The sequence below is a fragment of the Bacillus rossius genome, chromosome 14 (assembly GCF_032445375.1).
Source record: "Bacillus rossius redtenbacheri isolate Brsri chromosome 14, Brsri_v3, whole genome shotgun sequence".
In the NCBI taxonomy this organism is placed as follows: Eukaryota; Metazoa; Arthropoda; class Insecta; order Phasmatodea; family Bacillidae; genus Bacillus; species Bacillus rossius.
This window is the reverse complement of record NC_086341.1, coordinates 27,862,965-27,883,056: the sequence shown is the minus strand read 5'-3', so window position 1 is coordinate 27,883,056 and position 20,092 is coordinate 27,862,965. Positions and strand designations below refer to the sequence as shown.

Here is a 20,092-nt window from a genome sequence, read left to right as displayed (position 1 = left end):
CCATATCCACCTTGTAGCTCCTGATACATTCTGATCTGTAATTCACAATTACTTGCACTGTGATGTACTGTCGTGTCGCATTTTTCATGTTCCTTCTCAGTGCCCTCACGGGGATGTCTACCTGGTAGTAGCACCAAACGACTCTTCTTACCACCAGAGACCATTGTGCCAGATGGCTGTCTTGCCTTTTCTTGTGTTATGAAAAACACAAGTGGCCACCTCTGTAAATGTCCCCTAGGTAGCACAGCCTACACCACACAAGTGTAAAACATATTCCGAAAGAAAACTTGATTGCTTTTAGAGTGAAATAATCAGACACAATTCTGATGTGCTTTTCAAACTTTTGCACTTAAATTATGAAAAGAGAGGTCAACAAGAATTATTTTTATTATCATAAACATATTGAAATAGAATAATAAATGGATTACAAATTGCTTTAGAACAGATCAAAAACTTAAAACAGCATTTATACAAAGATATGACTTAAAATTAAAACTGAGCACACAAAGAAAATGCAAATAACATAACATATTATTTCCAGGGTGGCAGTAAAAAGTTTTGCTAGTCATAAATTTCCAAAGTGGTATTAATTCAATGGTCTGCTAAAAGTAAGATCTTTCTTATGTTGTCTTTGTTGTACAAGTGAGCAGTAAATCTTTTTTTACAATATGTCATTGAGTTTTAATAGAATAATAAGTGATCATTTCAGAATTTTCCAAACAATACAAGGAAAAAAGTGTAAAAGTCAAAATACTCAAAAAACAATTAAAGTCAAACTTCTCTGAAACTACCCCTCACGGTTCCCAGGAATAGGGTCGTAATAGATGTTTTCCGAAATTTTCAGTTCATTTCAACCCCCCCCCCCCCCTCCCTCCACTTCCCAAACCGCTACTCACTAAGAAATCAACCGTACAATGGCAGGATGCTGTCACAATGCTAGACTGCTTTGCTTTAAACCCACTTCAACCTTCATGACAAGTCCGTCGCCCTACAGGCCACCTCTAAAGAAAATGTCAAATGACAGTTTATTTTTACTGGTTCGTTTACATGTACGTTTTCTGCTTGCCGTAGTTAAATACACTAGAACCCCGATGTCACGAACCTCGGATTTAACGAAGCAGTGATATTACGTATACATTCTCGGGAACCGTCAAAAAATTGGACATTTTGACCAAAATATGAAAATCTGAAAAAAATTAAAAAAAAAAAACTAAATGAAATGAAAGATCATTAAAATCAGTTAATTTTAACAAACAGCGTATTTTTGTGTCGGCTTTAATACTTCCAATAATGTTCATGTAAGAATAACAAAAAAATAATGGGACATTTCCTTTAAAAATATGGCAGCAGTAGGTTCTGCAACGCGAGTGGGCGCACACTAAGCTCGCCTGGCTGGCGGTAGCGGCTTCATGACGCATAAGCTTACCCCTTCCTCCTCTCGGTAACATTCTTCAAGACTAGCTCATCCCTCCCAGACACACAAACCATCTAGTGTCCTCTCTTATAACACCCCAACTTCGCTCCCCTTTAGAAAACCTTCAGTGAGAAAATGCTCTTTTCACCCTCCCTTCTCCCGTAAAATTGGGCTATTATGAGGGAGAGATAAGACCGTTGTAAATATTTTCAGACCCCTCCCTCCCCACTAAAACACGCCCAAATAAAAGTATGTCAAAATATGTCACTTTTCACATCAAGTTCGATTTTAGTCATCCCTGGCAAGGAATTTACAAGCTTACAAACTTAAATATAAATGTATTTTAATAGCAAGGGTCCTATGAAAAGGAATGTAGAATCCCGCTGATGCAACCCCTCACGGTTTCCGTAAAACGGACTTATAAACAGAATGGGTACAATAGAGAATTCGGGCCAAATCCCCCCCCTCCTCCCCAAATATATCCAAATACATAATATACTAACGCTAAAGGAATTCGCGTCACACGAGTTAGGCTATGCTAGCCGGCTGGTGGTTATTTTTGTTGAAAACGTGGCGAAGGAACTTGTGTGGATCAGGTAGTAAACATTCGGCTATAAACGAAAGATATAAGAACAATGCTATCCTGAAATGCTGTGACATGTTTTTGGAGTAGATAATCACAGCAACAGACCGACAGGATGCGCTCCCGCCCTTGCCGTCAGCGATGTTTATTTTGACAGCTCAAACAATTATCTTTCCCACGTCCCTTCGCAGCGTAAAAAAAAGAAGAAAAAAACACGTTAAAATGCAGATGGAAAAGTAACTATGCAGTAAAATAAATATATTTACGGCCCTGCTAAATTTTTCTATTCAATAAAATTTGAGGTATTAGTGATTTTTCAGCAGAAACTGCTGTGTGACTAATAAACAAATTGTATCATAATAACTTAAACTTATAAAGTATTTATTAACGGCGAAGGACAGTCGTATAACCCCATAAAAATATTTATTTTACCGAGAATGGACTATACAACCTGTCTTTTGTCACACGCGGTGTGGGAGGGGAGGAGGATGCTGGCCGGACGAGTTTCTTACGCTCTCGCAGAAGCTACCACAGCGGCTTTAAGTGCGGGCGGGTAAGATAACATGACAGCTGAGACAGCTTTTCGTGCGATAGTGGACGCGCCGAGCTTGGCTAGACACTGCCGCGTTGACAGTCCAGCTCTCACCAAGAGAAACGTGAACACATAGCGCCCAAAAAAGTGTAACAGACTTGTTTTTCAGCCGATTTTACTCAAATTTTCGACTTTCTCTGCTCAAATTTTTCACGGTATCTCAAAAAACGGTCGTATAAACGGAATGGACGCATCAGAGGGGGGTCGCATCGGCGGGATTCAACTGTACCGAATAGAATCAAGCTGCTGTCACCAAACAAGCATAAAACGGCCCAATGAGTGGTCGCTTCGTTATTGCTCGCGCAAGAGGTGAGACGTGGAATGTTAGAAGAAAGATAAATGCGGGGGAGACAGACGGCAGCCTGTGTGTTTCCTGCGTGGGAAATAAGTGGCGTAGCCTTTTTTTTTTGCTGGGTGAAGCGACCTTTTTCTATAAACCCACGGGAAAAGATAATTGCTTGAGCTGTCAAAATAAACATCGCTGCGGCAGTTAAAACAAGTCGAGGCGGGCGTGCATCCAGTCGGTCGCTGTGTATATCTACTCAATTCATAACAATATTCCTTATAACCTACACGTATTGCCGGATGTTTTCAGCCTGATCCATCCAAATTCTTTAACCACGTTTTGAATGGAAACAACTGGCGGGCCAGTGTTGTGCCCTGTTTTGTGGACACATAAAGCTTTAATTATTTGCTGACAGTTTTAATATATTTTTACTCTCGTTAAAATGAAGCATATAACGTGATTGTTAACAAGTACAAGCAGCATCCGAGATCGGCCGCAGCGCACGGTTCGGGGTGAGGGTGAGCAAGGACGAGCGTGTGGCTGACTACCATGTTCACACGCTGCGGCCGGAGGGTTTTTTCTGCATTGTATTAATAGTAATTAATATTTAATGATATTTTATTTATTAAGTCATAATACACAAAATCGGAAAGAAAAAAATAGAAAAAAAAACTGCATAAGTCATCAACAATAGTTCACAAATTCAAGCGAGAAAATATACCAAATCCGATTTCAAATAATACTAAGCAAACATTGTCAACCGATAGTAATAAAAACAAGAGAAATCCAGCAGGTAGCTTTGCCTTAACTGCGTACCACACTAGACACTCGCAAAAAGCTAAACGTAAACACATTGCCTCAAAAACCTTTATCTGCACCCTGCCGGCAAAGGGACGTGGAATGGGGGTTGTCAAGCACTGACAGCGGTCGACAGGAAGTGGTATCTATTTTTAGATATGCGCTGCCTACGGCAGTACAGCACTGGGCAAGAGAAACGCAGTAACACCATGGTTGCTACAGGACTAGAAAACCGGGAAATGTCAGGGAAATTAAAATGGTCAGGGAATTCCGGGAAATGTCAGGGAAAATTCTATGAATTCTGGAAATTTTAAAGTTGCTTATAATTCAAACAAAGCTTTGTTTTGTTGCGCTCGTACCGCTACCGAACGACTCCGCTAAAAGGCTGCTGCTTAAGGCACACGGCAACTGCAACTTTTTTTTTACTTGGTCTATGATTGTCCGTTGCAATAGGCTGTTACAACCACCCACCATAACTTCTGGCCAATCCAGGCACTCGTTTGTTCACTAGCGAACCCGGCCTTCATTTGTTCGTGTTTTGATCCTTTTTAATTTGCCCTTGAGACTTTGTGTTTTGTTCCGATCCATGCAGTGAACTACAGAATTGGCATGGCATCGTTTATCTTTTGAAGGCTATTTTCACGTGGAATAAGATGAGTACAAAGCTTATTACGTGAATTTAAAGGCGTTGTTTCAGGTGAAGTTAGTTTTTGATGCGATCATAAGAAAATAAAGTGCATTTTGATAAAGAAGCAATACCAATTCTCATTTTGAAAACTACCAAGCTGATATGAAAACACGTGGCTTTTGTGTGCGGTTATGTTTTTGCATTTTTTCTAACCATTTTTTTAATGACTTTTTTTTTCAACAGTTATAATCCGTGAGTTCTGTTGCGTGACACTTACATTGTGTATAAAAAAATATGCATAATTGAACATGTTTTTCCCCAGAATCATTAGTTAACATTGTAAGAATGTAAGAGTATTATTGCATGTTGTAATGCTGCTATTGTAATTCTCTAAGTAGGCCCTTAATATTGCTAGGTGTGAATTTGTAATAATTTTTGTATTTGTGTAGTAATATTTTTTTAAGAATTAATAAACAATAATATTTTAACCTAACCTGAAAATATTAATATGTACTTTTTTTTAGTTTAGAGATGTCGAAGAAAACTACTTTTAAGGAGAATTTGCTCAAGGAGTCACAGTTTCAGCATATCAAACCCTCTGCTAAAAACATAAATTCTGTGTACTGCACTTTGGGCTACAAAAGTATTCAACTCAGCAATATGGGCCGAAGAGCTCTCACCTACCATGTCAAAGGAAAAAAACACATTCGCAATTCTGCCGTCAAAATAACACAATAAAAAACCTTATTTTACCTCATGTTGAAATTTTTATATTACATTTAATCATATGCACGTTAATATTTATGGTATGTACTTCATAAGAAAGTCAGGGAATTTTTCTCTTAAATTTCTGGAAAACAGGGAAAAGTCAGGGAATTCTAAGATTCTATTTCTGTAGCAACCATGAACACGCTATTCACCACAAAAAACTTATTTTTTGTCCTATTTTCTTCGGATTTTCGGTAATTTTTTCACGGTTCCTCGAAATCAGGTTGTAATAGAGAGGTGGTCGCAAGAAATGGGGTCGCAACAAAAAGGTTTTACTGTATATATAAAAATTAGTGTACAAAAATTAAATTTAATAATAGGTTGCAGGAGATAGAACAATGTTTCTGTTCTATATTTTTGCATCGGCTGATATACATATAAATTATGTGTGTGTTTTAGTTTGGGGATAAAATAAGGGTAGAGCATAAATAAATTTCATTAAGAAAATGTGTTTTTATTTAATGCCATACTATTGTGTTTAATGAAATAATTTTTACTTAAATGCTTCATTTGAACTAATAGCTCTGTAAATCTTAAACTTTGATAGCAAGTAATATCACATAGTTTTTGAGATACCAGCATGGTTAATAACTAGAGATAAGATTGTATGGTTTTATTTTTAGTCCAATTTCATTTTTAAAACAAAGACTTTGATGTTATTGTTTTAATTTTTTATAAAAGCTGTTTGGAAATTTTACTTCACCAAAATAGGCGTAAAATTTATATGGACCATGTTTACAGTAAAATAATTTTTAATAAATTGGTCTAAAACAGTCAGAATGATAAAAAGAAATTAGAGAGCATTTGTGGTTTAAAATTGATGCAAAATAAAACAATTTAAATCAATTTTTCTGATCAATGCACTTTGGTTAAATTTTTTGTCTGGAAATGACATTCTTTGAATTTCAAACATTAAAATATATATTTTTTTAAAAATTAAATTTTGGTTAAATGCTACTTAATTCTATAATTAAACTTGCTTTTAGTGTTACGCTGTGTTTTGACATGCTTTTTGGTATTATTTCTGTTTGATTCAATTCACCACATAATATTCTCTCTATTAATAACTTAATATGACTAGACCAGGTGTGGATTCACTACTTTCTTCAGTATGCGCACTTTTTGTTGACTGTCCCCAGCCGATCACACACAGTGTTCACCATCACCCTGTGCATCAAGGAAATACTGTCCGACGAGGAAGTGATCAAGACCGGCAGGTTGAATCTGGTCGACCTGGCCGGCAGCGAGAACATTGGCCGCTCAGGGTCCATCGAGAAGAGAGCTCGAGAAGCGGGGAACATCAACCAATCGCTGCTCACTCTGGGCCGAGTCATCACTGCTTTGACGGAAAACGCCCCTCATATCCCGTACAGGTAAGACATTTGCATTAGGGATGGTCTTGATTCCACCATTTCAACCTGGAATCGAAACCGCCGATTCTCAAGCTGTAAGGAGGAATTGTATCATATGAGGAATCTCATTATATTAATCGTAGGTCGTAAGTACTGTCAATAATTTATATGTAAAATAAAAACACAAATAGATTTTTGCCATAATTGCATATTTTCCGGCCAGTAAGCTGACAAGTGTTTACTCATGTCACCTAGCACTGATATACCAAAAACGCGGTAAATTATTTTAATGTTGAATCGCAACAGAAATAATTTAATGAATTTTTGGCATGTTTTGCGATGACTGCAAATGCTAATGTTTAATTTAAAATGTACATCATGGGTAGCGACAAGATTATGTGGTAGATTGTGATTAAAATGAAATAACACAGAAAAGCATGTCAAAACACAACATAACACAGAAATGCAAGTTAATATGCCATATAGTACTGAAACGCAAGTTATATCATGGAATTAGGTAGCATCTGACCAAAACTTAATACCAATCATAAAAAATTAAGTAATTTTTTTTATTGTTTTTTATTTAAGGAATGTTACCCTCTTTTACCGCATAATCGTCGCACGTGCGTAATCGTCGTACCCATATTTTAGGCCGTCAAAATTGGGATAAAAAAACTTCTCGTGTAAACTTGCATGAGGTTTTTTTATGGTCCCGCTAGTAAATACTGAGTGCTTTGGGTATGTATCTTTTCCATATAAAACAATGTATTTTAAAGTAGAAATCCAATATTTATTCGGTCATTACCACGTACTTAATTAATGGAAAAATATGAAGTCTGACGTGTAAATTTTCTTATAAAGACGTTTTTAAAAGTTGTTTCCTTTATCTGATAGTCTGCATCGCCGCGGTGTAGGTATCTTTAGATCTATAAATTTTCTTATAAAGATGTTTTTAAACGTTATTTCCTTTATCTGATTGTCTGCGTTGCCGTGGCGTACCGCTTATAAAAATGTACCTAGCGCATCATTCATGTTTGGTTATGTTGCTTCCCGTATAGAGTGCGCGCACGTAGTCGAATATCGATATCTCACTGATCGGATGCAACGCGCTCTCTCTGTCAGGTGCCGAGTTAACTACATTTGATAGCCCGCATTCTTTCGTGGCAAATGTGTACAGTCAAACCTCTTTGAAACGACCCCTCACGGTTCCCAGGAATAGGGTCGTAATATGTAGATGTTTTCTGAAATTTTCAGTTGATTTCAAACCCCCCCTCCCAAACCGCTACTCGCTAAGAAACCAGCCGTACAATGGCAGGTTGCTGTCACTCACAATGCTAGACGGCTTTGCTTTAAACCCACTTCAACCTTCATGACAAGTCCGTCGCCCTACAGGCCACCTCTAAAGAAAATGTCAAATGACAGTTTATTTTTACTGGTTCGTTTACATGTACATTTTCTGCTTGCCGTAGTTAAATACACTAGAACCCCGATGTCACGAACCTCGGATTTAACGAAGCAGTGATATTACGTATACATTCTCGGGAACCGTCAAAAAATTGGACATTTTGACCAAAATGTGAAAATCAGAAGAAAAAAAAACGAAATGAAAGATCATTAAAATCTGTTAATTTTAACACGCAGCATATTTTTGTGCTGGCTTTAATACTTCCAATACAGTTCATGTAAGAATAACAAAAAAATAATGGGACATTTCCTTTAAAAATATGGCAGCGGTAGGTTCTGCAACGCGAGTGGGCGCACACGAAGCTTGCCCGGCTGGCTGGCGGCAGCGGCTTCATAAATATTTTGGTAAAGAAAAAATAAATCTACATTACTCTGCTATAAATTCATTTATTTGTTTCTTCACTCCAAATCACAACTTTCATCTTGGTGAACAGTTTCAAAATAAATATATGAAAGACCCTATAGTTCTGTGAGTGCTTTTTGTATGTGCGATTTAGACCATAGCGTCCATAGCTAGCCGACAAGGTCTAAATAGTAACATCCTTTGTAGTACAAATATACTGAAAGATTCAATAGATTTTTTTTCTAAAATAAGTGGCTTTTAATAGTTTAATCATTTTCATTTACAAGACAAAATTTCCCAAACAGTAATGAAAATGTATGTATGTCTTAAGGGTGCCATGGCACCGAAGAACATTTCACAATTTTTGAGAGCTTTGAAGTTGTATCTAGCCTTCTTCTTATCCATTCATATGCATTTGTTGCAGAGAATCTAAACTGACGCGGCTACTTCAGGAGTCTCTTGGTGGTCGCACAAAAACTTCTATCATCGCCACCGTGTCTCCTGCGCTGTCCAACTTGGACGAAACCCTGAGCACACTCGAATACGCGTTCCGTGCTAGAAAGATCGTCAACAGGCCGGAGGTCAACCAGAAACTGACCAGGAAAGCTGCGATAACGGTGAGCTGCATCAGTGCTTGTGGTTTCAGCGGTGTTGTTGTTATTGTTGTTGCACATCTTGATGTACATAGAAAGTTTAAGTGGAATTTTAATTTAAAAAACTATTTTTAGCATCATTTTACAAATTCTGGTAAATTAAACAAATAATACAAAAATTAAAGTTTGATAAATTTAAGTCAGCCTAAATAGTTATAAGGAAAATGTTTGTTAAAATATTTAAATTATTAAATAATTTTTTTTAATTGTCCAGTTGCATTAACTTAACCTAACCAAAACACCAATATTTTATTTCAGTTCCTATTCACCTTATTTTATACAATCTGCTACTGTGCATATTAGGTAATCCAGAAAAATTTAGTGTACTGCAAAATACCATGAAATCAATTGCAATATATTATGTAAAACATTAATTTTTTTTAATGTTGTATTCTCAAATAAGTGATTGAATGAGCTCATATTTACATATTTAAACCCTAGTTATTTAAGAGTATTCAATTTTAACAGTCGCCAGGTAACTTGTATTTTAGTTCAGCAGTATTATAAAAAATGATCTTTGATAATTACATCTGGAATCTTAAACCATTATTTATATTTTTTATATTTTTGAGTTGCAACGTCTGTTTCATCATAGATATATATACAGAAGTAAGCTGCTACTGTATCATGTGTTTGTTTTTTTCCACTTCTGGTGTGTGTGACGAAATGAACATAAATAATATTTTGTTTTTAAGTTTTAAATGACAAATGTGCCTTGTTTTAATCGTTCACGCGATTTTTCCTTTACTTTTTAGTGATACAGTGAAAAAAAATCTTTTAGTACTTGTATGTTTAAAACAATATTTATTGTTCATGTTTTTTATTATGAATTCCAATTAAAACATCAAAGAGAGGGTATTATATTTCAGAAGTGACTTAGTGTCAATAGAAAAGTTGGTATAAGACAATCTCACGAGGTATGCTATGTCCAATATTTGTAAGGAAACTAATATTCATTATTTTGAATTTTTAGTATTTGAGGTCAAATCGAATACGAATAGTTTATTATTCGTATTCAAAAATTTTAATATTCATGCAGGCCTAGCAAAAAGTTATTACAGAATTTAGAGAAATCTTTGACATCATGTATTTTAGTTACCATTGAGCTAAAAACACACAAACTAAATACTTGACATTATCGTATAAACGTAATTAAACTAGTTTATTTACAAACTCTTAAGGTTGTGATTATTTCATACTATGAATATTGTTAACGAATTATATTCCAAGGTAGTTTCACTATGAGCAAGCATATACAAAGCATGCTGCCCAACACGTGAATCCACCTGCTTGACAGCTTTGGCTCCTGGGAACATAAGAAGGTATTTCCCAGCACTCAACAGTAGTCGTGCCGCCGAAGTTTGCATCGCTCTGAGGCTACGACAAGTAGGTGGGAGTCTTGATGTTGCCTACTCGGGATTTTTTTTACATGTGAAAATATAGATATTGACGGATGGCAGGTTGTCTTAAGCGGCACAGGGCGAGGCCAGTGTGTCCAGAATACCATATCAGGTCACATTACTATGCTGCTGGTATTTTTTTTTGTAATTGATCTTTACTGCTGGTTTCATTTCAGAATAGTGCCATCTGTTTTATTAGTGTGTTGCTTTTAACATTCTCATGCTTGGTGTTACCGTTAAAACTTTTTCGACGTTCGCTAATCCGGCATGGACATAGGCCCCAGCGTGTTGTATCTAACATTTTTATGGTGACATATAGTTTTTGCATTTTGAACTTGTAGTTAGACTTATTTTCGAGTTTTACGTATATTCGGGCAAATATGGTGTATGTGTATGTTACAAGTTGATAGTTGCATGTTTACGTAAAAAAAAAAAATTCTTGTCTTAATTGTGCTTTTAAAAAAAATAACTTTTTTTAGAATCAAAATTTTCCTGTTTGCAGGATTATACGGAAGAAATAGAGCATCTGCGTCGTGATTTGCTTTGCAACCGTGAGAAGAGCGGTGTGTACCTGGGTTACGAAGACTACATGCACATGCTGACAAACCTAGAGATGCTGCAGGAGGAGAACGAGCACAAGTTGGCGAAGATGGCAGCACTGAATGAAGAGCTGAAGGCCAAAGAGGTAGGGCCTCAGTTTGGGATTTGATTACTGAACTACTGTTTTTGCACGGGGCTGCTTGTTTGCTGTAGTACTATTGATAAGTGGAATTTCAATGTTTCATGAGCTTGTGTAATGACTGCTTTCATGAGAAGTTATGAAATGTGCACTGGCTCTTTTGTAGTAGGCAAGATGGCAGACAGCTATCTCCTATCAGCTGTTTGCACTATTTGTAGCTGTATAAGATATGTACACCTCCTTAATATTCGTAAAAGTTTCTTAATTTAATTATTATTTTTTAAAGGCTCTTAACTGTCCATAAAAATTACTATTGGTATGAAAAATTACTTAGTAAACATTTTATCCCAATTTTATGGTAACTCTGCATATATTTTTAATTTCTTTGATTTTGGACTTTGGCAGCAAGCAATGTTACGCACATGCAACTTACAGAAGTGTTTTACAATGCTGTATAAGTATAACTTAAAGTACTCTTAATTCTCTCACTTTTTTGTTAACATTGTAGCAGAGGATTCTCATGTATATTTTTCGGATAGTTGGGGAGATTAACCGTATTGGATTGGCACTTAAATTGTGTGACATCTGTATTTCTACCAAATTACAGTATTTTTTTTTCCCCTGGCAACAAAAAAAGAGGTGACCGCAGCATCATTAACACTCCACCATTTTGTGTTACATTGGACAGATATTATGACTGATAGAAAAAAATTGTTTTTGGGCTGTATTGATGTTAATTTTGCTTGTGTTGTCTAAGGAGATTGTTCATCGTAATGGTAAGTCATAATTTTGTAAGATATTCCATAAGAGAGCATGTATTATATGGTTTTTAAGTACCGGTAAACGAACACAAATGTGTAGATGTTATTTTATTTTTCATAATGAATTGTAAATCTATATCGGACCACTCCCGAGTTCCTAAATTGTACCGATCCAATTAATGCAACCGCTTTTGTTTTGAAATGTACATTAATTTTAAATCATTTCAAATGGCAACTGCTGATGGCGAGATTAAAAAGGAATATTATAAATGGAGTAAATAAACTTACAAAAACCGTTGTAGGCTTATGAAAAAAAGGAAATAAATGCCATCTCCAGACATTATCAAGTACCAAAAGCAAACCATTTTGCATCATGCTAAATTGCGTACTGAGTTTGCTAATAATGTTGTTACACATAAAGGAAGACCAACAGTTTCTCCATTGAACAGGAAAAGGAGCTTGTAGACCATCTTTTGCTTCTGGAAAACCACATGTTTGGGTTAAGGATTAGCGATGTGCGGCGTTTAGCTTACAAAATTACAGAACACAACAAAATCCCTCATGCCTTTAATAGAGAAAAACAGATGGCAAGTAAGTGTTGGTTATATGCTTTCAAAAGGACACCCAGAAATCAGTCTTCGTCAACCGGAGAGTACTTCACTTAATAGAGTAAAAGGGTTTAATTCTGAGAATGTGTCCAGTTTTTGTGATTTACTTAAGATTGTGGATGATAATTCAATCCAGGCCAGCAACATCTTCAATGTAGATCTGACAGGTATTTCGACAGTACAAAAAAGAACAGCCTACTGTTGTGGGCTTAAAAGGTAGAAGACAAATTGGTTCAGTGACAACTGGTGAGCGCGGGATCAACACAACTGCAGTATGTTGTGCCAGTGCAACTGATAATTTATTACATCAAAGTTGATTTTCAAAAGAAAGAGACATTGTCCAGAATTAGCTGATCGCGCTCCGGCAGACAGCATTATCACAATCTCGGACACTTACTACATTAATTTGGCTTTATTTGTGGAGTGGCTTAAGCATTTCATTGCCATTGTAAAGCCAACACAAGACAATAAGGTGTTGCTTCTGTTAGATGGGCATACGACCCACACAAGAAGCCTTGAAGCGCTAACACTGGCAAGAAAAAATTGTATAATTATGGTTCAACTTTTAGGCACACCACGCAATCGCTTGCAACCTGTAGATGTGTCATTCTTTAAGCCATTAAGCAACACATACAAGGAGTAGAGAAATGGCTTCGGACAAACCCCGGAAGTCAAGTTACTCAATATCAAATTGCAAGATTGTTTGGAATAGCCTACGAATGAGCAGCTACCAAAAGCAATGTGACAGATTCCACGGTGGTGAAGTTTGGCCAGTAGACAGAAACGTGTTCCCATCACACCTGTTTGTAATGAAAATCAAAGTTGATAGCGTGATGAATTGATTCCAGCGGTTTCAAGTTCTACGAAAGAAAAAGAAAATGAAAATCAACTGCACAATACCTTGGAACCCCAACCCTCCACGTCAACTAAAGAAATTACAAAATCACGACAATTTTGTCATCTATTCCAAAGAATGAATTAAAAAGAGAGCTGTAATTAAAGCTGCTGAAATAACATCATCCCCATATAAATTATCTTTAGAAGAAAGTATCCAATATAAAGGAAAAATAAAAAATCAAAAAAAAAAGTTGTAGCTAAAACATCTAACATTAACAAACAAAAGATAGTAATGAAGACTTTGAAATGAAAAAGGTCAATTACTAGCAGTTTAAATGATTTCAATGATGTAATCAAACTACCGTATTTGCTCGCGTAAAGGCCCTGCCCACGTATACGCCCCCCCTCGTTTTGTAAACATTTTTGAGAAAAAATTAAAAACGTGTTTTTCTGAGTTTATATGAGAGCAGGGCAGCTTGGCATGCATCAAACAGCAAGCCATGTATTGTGAGCGGTGGGAGGTGATTTTGTAAGCGGCAGTGATACAGAGACTGGTATTATAGTTTGTCCGCTCTCAGTAGGACTGTCGTGAGGCGTGACAGACGTATGCAGTTAGTCGTATCTCAAACGACAAAGATAAAGAAAGCTGGACTCGCGCGCTTGAGTTGATGTGCAGTGTTGTTGGAGAAGAAGAGGGGAAGTGAAGGTGGAAGTGGTATTTCTAACACTTTGTCTGGTTGGCTGTCTAGCTGGCAGGAGGGAGGTTAAGCCACACCTCTGCCTCTCTCCCCCCTGCTGCAGCGCTGCCTCACCCCCCTGCGCCCTCGATGCCTCTCTCACTCCCTCCTGCCGCGTCGCTGCCTCCCCCACCCTCCCTCATTAGAACAAAGACGCACGACTTGCCAGTCGTTCCGCCAGCTGTTTCATTTAATCAAAATTTAATTGGGGTTTAAATAAGTTGTGACGGTATTTCATTTTGTTTTTATTAAATGTTAGTTTTTCATACCTGAAAAAAAGAAAAATCTTTTTTTTCCTCCAAATTTGGAAAAACAGGGGGGCCTTTACGTGAGTAAATACAGTAAATGATTATGTTGAAGATGTTGAAAATATGTTCGCTTCGTACTGTAAGCACTACATCAACAAAAGTGGCCCCAAGTGGAGTGTCTGCAATGCGTGTGGTGCAAGAGATGGCCACATGAGAGCTACACCTTAAACCCTGACATATGTGATGATTCTTTAATTAATACTATTATTATCCTATTTAGTAGAGTTATTCTAGTTGATTATTTGATAGTTTGGAGTTTCTAATGACTTTACAATATGTTAGAAAGCTTTAGATGTTGTGTTCGTGTTAAGTAAGATTTCCAAAGACTTCCTAAAGTAATATGGTTCCTTTTTGAAAAACTGATTACATTTGAGTAATAAATATAAGTGATAATGATTCTAAACTGTGTATATTTTTTGTTATTTATGTTTTTTTTTAGATTTTGTACAGTTTAGGGTTCTGGTGGTCCAATTTAAGATACTGGTTGTGTTAATTGGACAGAACGATAACCTTCCATAAATAATTATTTTTTACTAGTTCTGACTAATTTACAATATTCAAAGATTGATATTATCTAGCTATTAAATCAAGCCACATTATGAGTAATTTTTCAATTTTTATAGCTTGACAGGATTCGGTTATATGTGCCATTATGTCAAAAGTGGTCCAATATAGGTTACTCTCCCCTATTAATTTTACCTATTATGAACTATGAAGTAAAATAGTAATTAAAAATTTTTAAGAGCTCCTTAAAATATCTTTAATTTATAAAGTTTTGAATTGTTGGTTGCACTGCTATAATTGTTTCTTGTTGCTTTGGTTTTGAGCTTGCACAAAGTGTGTGGGCTCATGCTGTCTGCTTTGGTGCAGAATGTTGCGTTAATGTTTGAATTATTCGTAGGGACAAGATTTTATGGTTTTGTTTTTAAGCCAATTTCATTTTATGTGATTTTGTTTTTATTTTAATAAATTTACTAGTTCTGGGGAAACAGGGCCCATAGTACAAAAGTGCAATTTGAACAAAAAACTGAAGCAGTGTGGGCACTGCACAGCATTCCTTCCCCTACTTTCCTCTCCCCTCTTCTCCTTTCCCCTTCCTCTCCAACCTCCCCTTCCTCCCTTCCCCGCCGCCTCATCAGCGCGCTCTGAGGAGTGTTGTACCGGGCCTATATATACTCGGCTCCCAGCTTAATTGTCGCAGTCTCTCGGTCATCTGACTCGAAGGCTATCACTGTGGGCGTGGCGTTGCGTTCTGGCATGTACTCGGCTATGAAACTTAGGGTCTGTAATCAAGTTTGATGTATTATTCTTGCCTGCGTGTTGTGGCCGCGCCTTCACCTTTGTATTTCTGCCATGTATTGTAATGGTTCGTATTTGCTATCACTAGAGATGGTGATTTATAGCATTTAAAATAATAACATTTAGCATTTTGAATTTGATATTTAGCATTTTGTAGCATTTTTAAAAACAAGATTTAGCCAATTCTCTCATTTTACATTACCGAAGAAAAGTATATTTTTAAAAAGCATTAAATAATACACATATTAATTATTAACAACCACAGAAATAAAGATCTAGCACAACTACAAAGATAGCCTATCTTGGCAGGTTTCCAAACAACTTTTTAGCACTTGAGTGCAATAAATTGAATACTTAAAATTACAATAAATATTTTTTTAGCCGTGTTCATGGCCATAGTTGATGTAGAGTGCACAAATAATGTTATTGAAACTGTTTTTTTTTTTTTTTTTAATCGTTTTTTCAATTTTCGTCTTCTTTTGGTTTTCGATCATGCCAGAAACCGTTGCTTGCCGTTTTACCGACTTTTTTTCTTCATCCGATTTCTCGGTGAATCTTTTTTTTTTTTTTTTTTGCAGCCTGATGTCCCTCAGATTTAATGTGCTTTTCAAGTACAACTTTTTTTTTTTTTTCACTCCAGACGGCGATTACATAAATTGCGCATTAAAATATTTGTATCACTTTCGTAGAACTGTTCACTTTTGTATTCATTTATGCGATCGCGAATGGAAATTACGTTTCGTCCCATTTTTACCACGAGAAATAACAGTATACAACACATTCACGAGTATGCACGTATTTGTAAACACTGCGGCTTTCACGTGAAATACAGCCAGAAAATGGGAATTGTTAGCGCGGCGAAGCAGAGATGTCGCAATATGGCGGCCTAAAAACTTGTAGGTACTCTGCAAGATGACGGACACTCTTCCAGCTAGTTGTTCTTTGCTTTGTTTACAATCGCGAGGCACTGATGGCCATTTTTCATTCAATATTTACGAACAATAGTGTTGTGAATGACGTGACAATAAGATACTTGTGCTAAATACGCCATAAAATGATGGTTTCTTTTGATACTGAACTGAAACGAAATACAATCTGTAAATAAATTATCTAGAGTGAAGACGAATCTACGTTTTTTACCTTGATCTCACATTTATCTCGGAATAGTCTAGATTTCGCATTTTATAGCGGAAAAAATATAATTTAGCATATTTTCGCATCTATTTCGCGAAAACGAAAAATCACAATCCCTAGCTATCATTGTTGGACCCTTAAGGTCATGTTTGAATTTAGTTTCTTTTGCTCACGCCGAGTACTGCCTGTAGCCTTGCGTAAATGTTCTGCAGTTGTATATGGGCACGCCACGATGGCATTGGACACTTCTTGTCAAGCAGCATTGTAAATTCTTTCTTGCTGTTGCTTTCAGCCTTGTGGCCCATATTACTTGTGTGCTACTTCTAACGCTTCGCCACCATCCCCGCTTTACCTCCACCTTGTATGAATGATTGTTTTTGTAATTGTATTGCATCCCACGGGAATGCACGAGGAGCGCATGATTATTATAATTTGCTAAATTTCTTGTAATCAACTCATATATGCGTGTCATATGTTTTCGCTCTATAGGCATTTTACTATAAATAAATAATATATTTTGTAAAGGATTTATATCATTTGTTACAGCTCCAGTTCCCCACTGCCGTGGGTTTTATAGTAAAAACCCCGCCCTGCTTTCTCCTTTTTCAGTTGTTTAAGGCTGATACAAAACCTTTAAAATTTCATTACACGAATATTTGATTTCGCTAATAGAATCACATGCAAGATGATAAAAATAAATGTTGCCTCATGTTTCTACAAGTTATTTTTGGAAAATTCTTGAGCTGTAATTTACTACAAGTTATATGTTTAGGTTTTTGTAAGGATAAGTGATGGAGTAAGGCTATATTTGGAGTAAGGTTAGTTAGGTAAGTTGTACATTTTATTCAACTTATACTAGGAATAGAAACAGTATGTATTATATTACAAATATTATTATGGCACAACTTTTATTTTCTGTTCCAATTTCCTTTTGAAAATACCTGTACTTACATCAGTGTTGTTTGTCGACATATTTTAATATTTCATACACTATTTGAATTACAAACACAGTCAAAACCTTAACAAGAATACAGAAAACAAAACAAATGTTGTGTGAGATACTGATAACAGTAACACATAGTTCTACAAAAATAAATATCCTTCACTCTGGTGTTCTGATAATTTACTATAATTTGTTACACTAGTTAAGGACATAGTGATGGTTTATTTAAAACTTTCTGGGGGGAACAGGGGGTTTATTCTAAGTTTCTCGGAAAAGAGTTCCCGATCGTGATGCCACGATTCTCGGAAGCTTTCTACAATTTGGTATTCTAAGTTACGTTCATAAACTTGGAACCTTTGGATTCTCGGAAGCCAACGATCGGCATGTTTCAAGTATACAATTGCTGTCGAAAAACCTTTGCCGATCGGGAATTAGCAGCCAGTTGAAATCATGGCGGATGCACGATTTATGTGTACACAAATAGTTAAACACTGTCGAAAATAGTACATTTTTGGGTATGATTATTTTTATGATATTTTATGTAGGTGTCAATTGTGTTTAATATTTTGTAAAATGATATGTTTTCCCAGTAGCATTGAATATGTATGATTTTGGGGCGTTATTCAAGTAGTTGACCTAACAGTCATGAGATGGCAGGGCTTGCGGGAGTGCGAGGCAGTAGCGCGCGCTGCGGCGAGGACTACTACAACACTTAATCGGAATTAAGTTTTGCGTCCATTACCGTTTCCCGAGTGGTAACAGTAATTACTGAAGATATTTGTACATTTATTATGTATAAAATATTGATCTTCCGCAAGTCCTGCCATCTCGTGACTGTTAGGTCAACTACTTGAATAACGCCCAAAAAACACGAAAGTATTTCTTCATATGGAAGCGACTTCTATCCAATCAAAGAAATTGAAAAATTACATGATGTAAGTAGTGATCCAGATACATAATAACTAAGTGGGAATGTAAAGCCGTTCTTTCTATAATAGCAATATTATAACGAAGATTTTATGCAAGTAAATTGAAAAATAACCCAACTTTCAAAATACATATTCATAAATTATTCCGCCTGTTTCAGATATCAAAAGATTCAACAATAACTCGCCGTGTGTATTTTGTTGCAGTCATGGAATTCGATGAAAATTTTTTCTGCAAGAATTCGGGGTGCTCCTCCATAAAATAAAGCAACATTTTAATTTGCCTCTCACTCACACGAGATCGCCGAGCAGCCATTATTTCAATAATACAATTACCGACCACGTGCAAACAACTCTAAACATTTCACTTCAAATATCCCGTAAAAATAATTTAAGAAATAAACATTTTTCGCTTGCACGAGCACTTTTAAAATTACTTAAGATATACTTTTATAGACATTGAAACATCTGGAAAGTATATTGTCTTATAAACTCTGTGTTTTTATTTATAAATTTGTTAGAAATATGAAGTGTTGCAGTTTTCAAATCTCATCTTCGTTGCCAGAAAAATTGTAAAGGGGGAAATCGTAACCCGAACTTTGCCGAGATAGTTAGGCCTCATAACGATACCGCGCTTAGAATAGCAATTTCAGTACCTTTCGATTACGATCGTTCGGAACCATGTGTTGCGGATCGGCCAAAGAGCTATATGTCGGAATCGATATCGAAATGTTCCGATAGAAAACGCTGGAAACTTAGAATAAACCCCCAGGGCCCGTAGAACTTGTTAAAATGTTATTCAACATATGTGACACTATACAATGTTTTTCTTAATACTTATTTCACCAAAGTAATGCCATTTTTGACTGATAAAGATGCTCTTTATATTTAAAATAATTTGTAATAATCCTATCTAGGTCAGAAATTTTTTGAACTAAAATAAATCATTAAAGTGTTTGTGTGTTTGAAAAATGTAGAAACGTCAGGAATGCAAAACTTAAGTTAATAATATGAGATTAGTGATGGGATTTTCGATACTTCGATACCTCGATACCTTCGATACTTGATGGTATCGCAAAGTATCGAGTATCAAAACTGTAAGTTCGATACATTTTTTCGATACCGGAATGCTTGTTCAGGCTGTGTTCCAAATAGGTAAAAATGCGTGCTCACGTACTCGCTCTCGGAAGTGACGTCACGAGAGTGTTGTTCCATATAGTCGAGTGCGAGCACGAGAACGAGTGCGCATATCGAGTGCGTTTGAATGCATGCTCGTTGCGTACTCTCGTAACCATTGTTTGTTTACGTTTACGTCTGGACTATTGATCTAAAACAATGGCAAATGAACAATGCACGTTTCATTGTAAGTACCTGTTCGTAATTAAACAATACGCGATGTCTTCATGTGATCTGTAGACGTGGAACAAATATGCAACAAAGATTAACAAGTATGATACCGGTAATAGCACGGAAATTGACCCGGAGGTACAGGTTAGGATAGTTAATTTTAACATGATGAAAAATAAGCATATACATACATGCATTTAGGTGATTGATAAACCAACGTACATGTCTCAAT

The 20,092-nt window shown here is 36.2% G+C and overlaps 2 protein-coding genes across 2 annotated transcripts in view; one reads left to right on the top strand and one right to left on the bottom strand.

Moving 5' to 3' along the window:
- Positions 1–20,092, top strand: part of LOC134538748 (kinesin-like protein KIF11-B) — a 194,636-nt gene that overhangs the window by 71,240 nt on the left and 103,304 nt on the right. Inside the window, exons 6-8 of the mRNA XM_063380224.1 lie at positions 6,209–6,442; positions 8,653–8,845; positions 10,784–10,966. Coding sequence (XP_063236294.1) covers positions 6,209–6,442; positions 8,653–8,845; positions 10,784–10,966 — 610 coding nt within the window. The remainder of the gene's footprint in view (positions 1–6,208; positions 6,443–8,652; positions 8,846–10,783; positions 10,967–20,092) is intronic.
- Positions 1–20,092, bottom strand: part of LOC134538750 (uncharacterized) — a 127,974-nt gene that overhangs the window by 98,022 nt on the left and 9,860 nt on the right. The window lies entirely within an intron of this gene.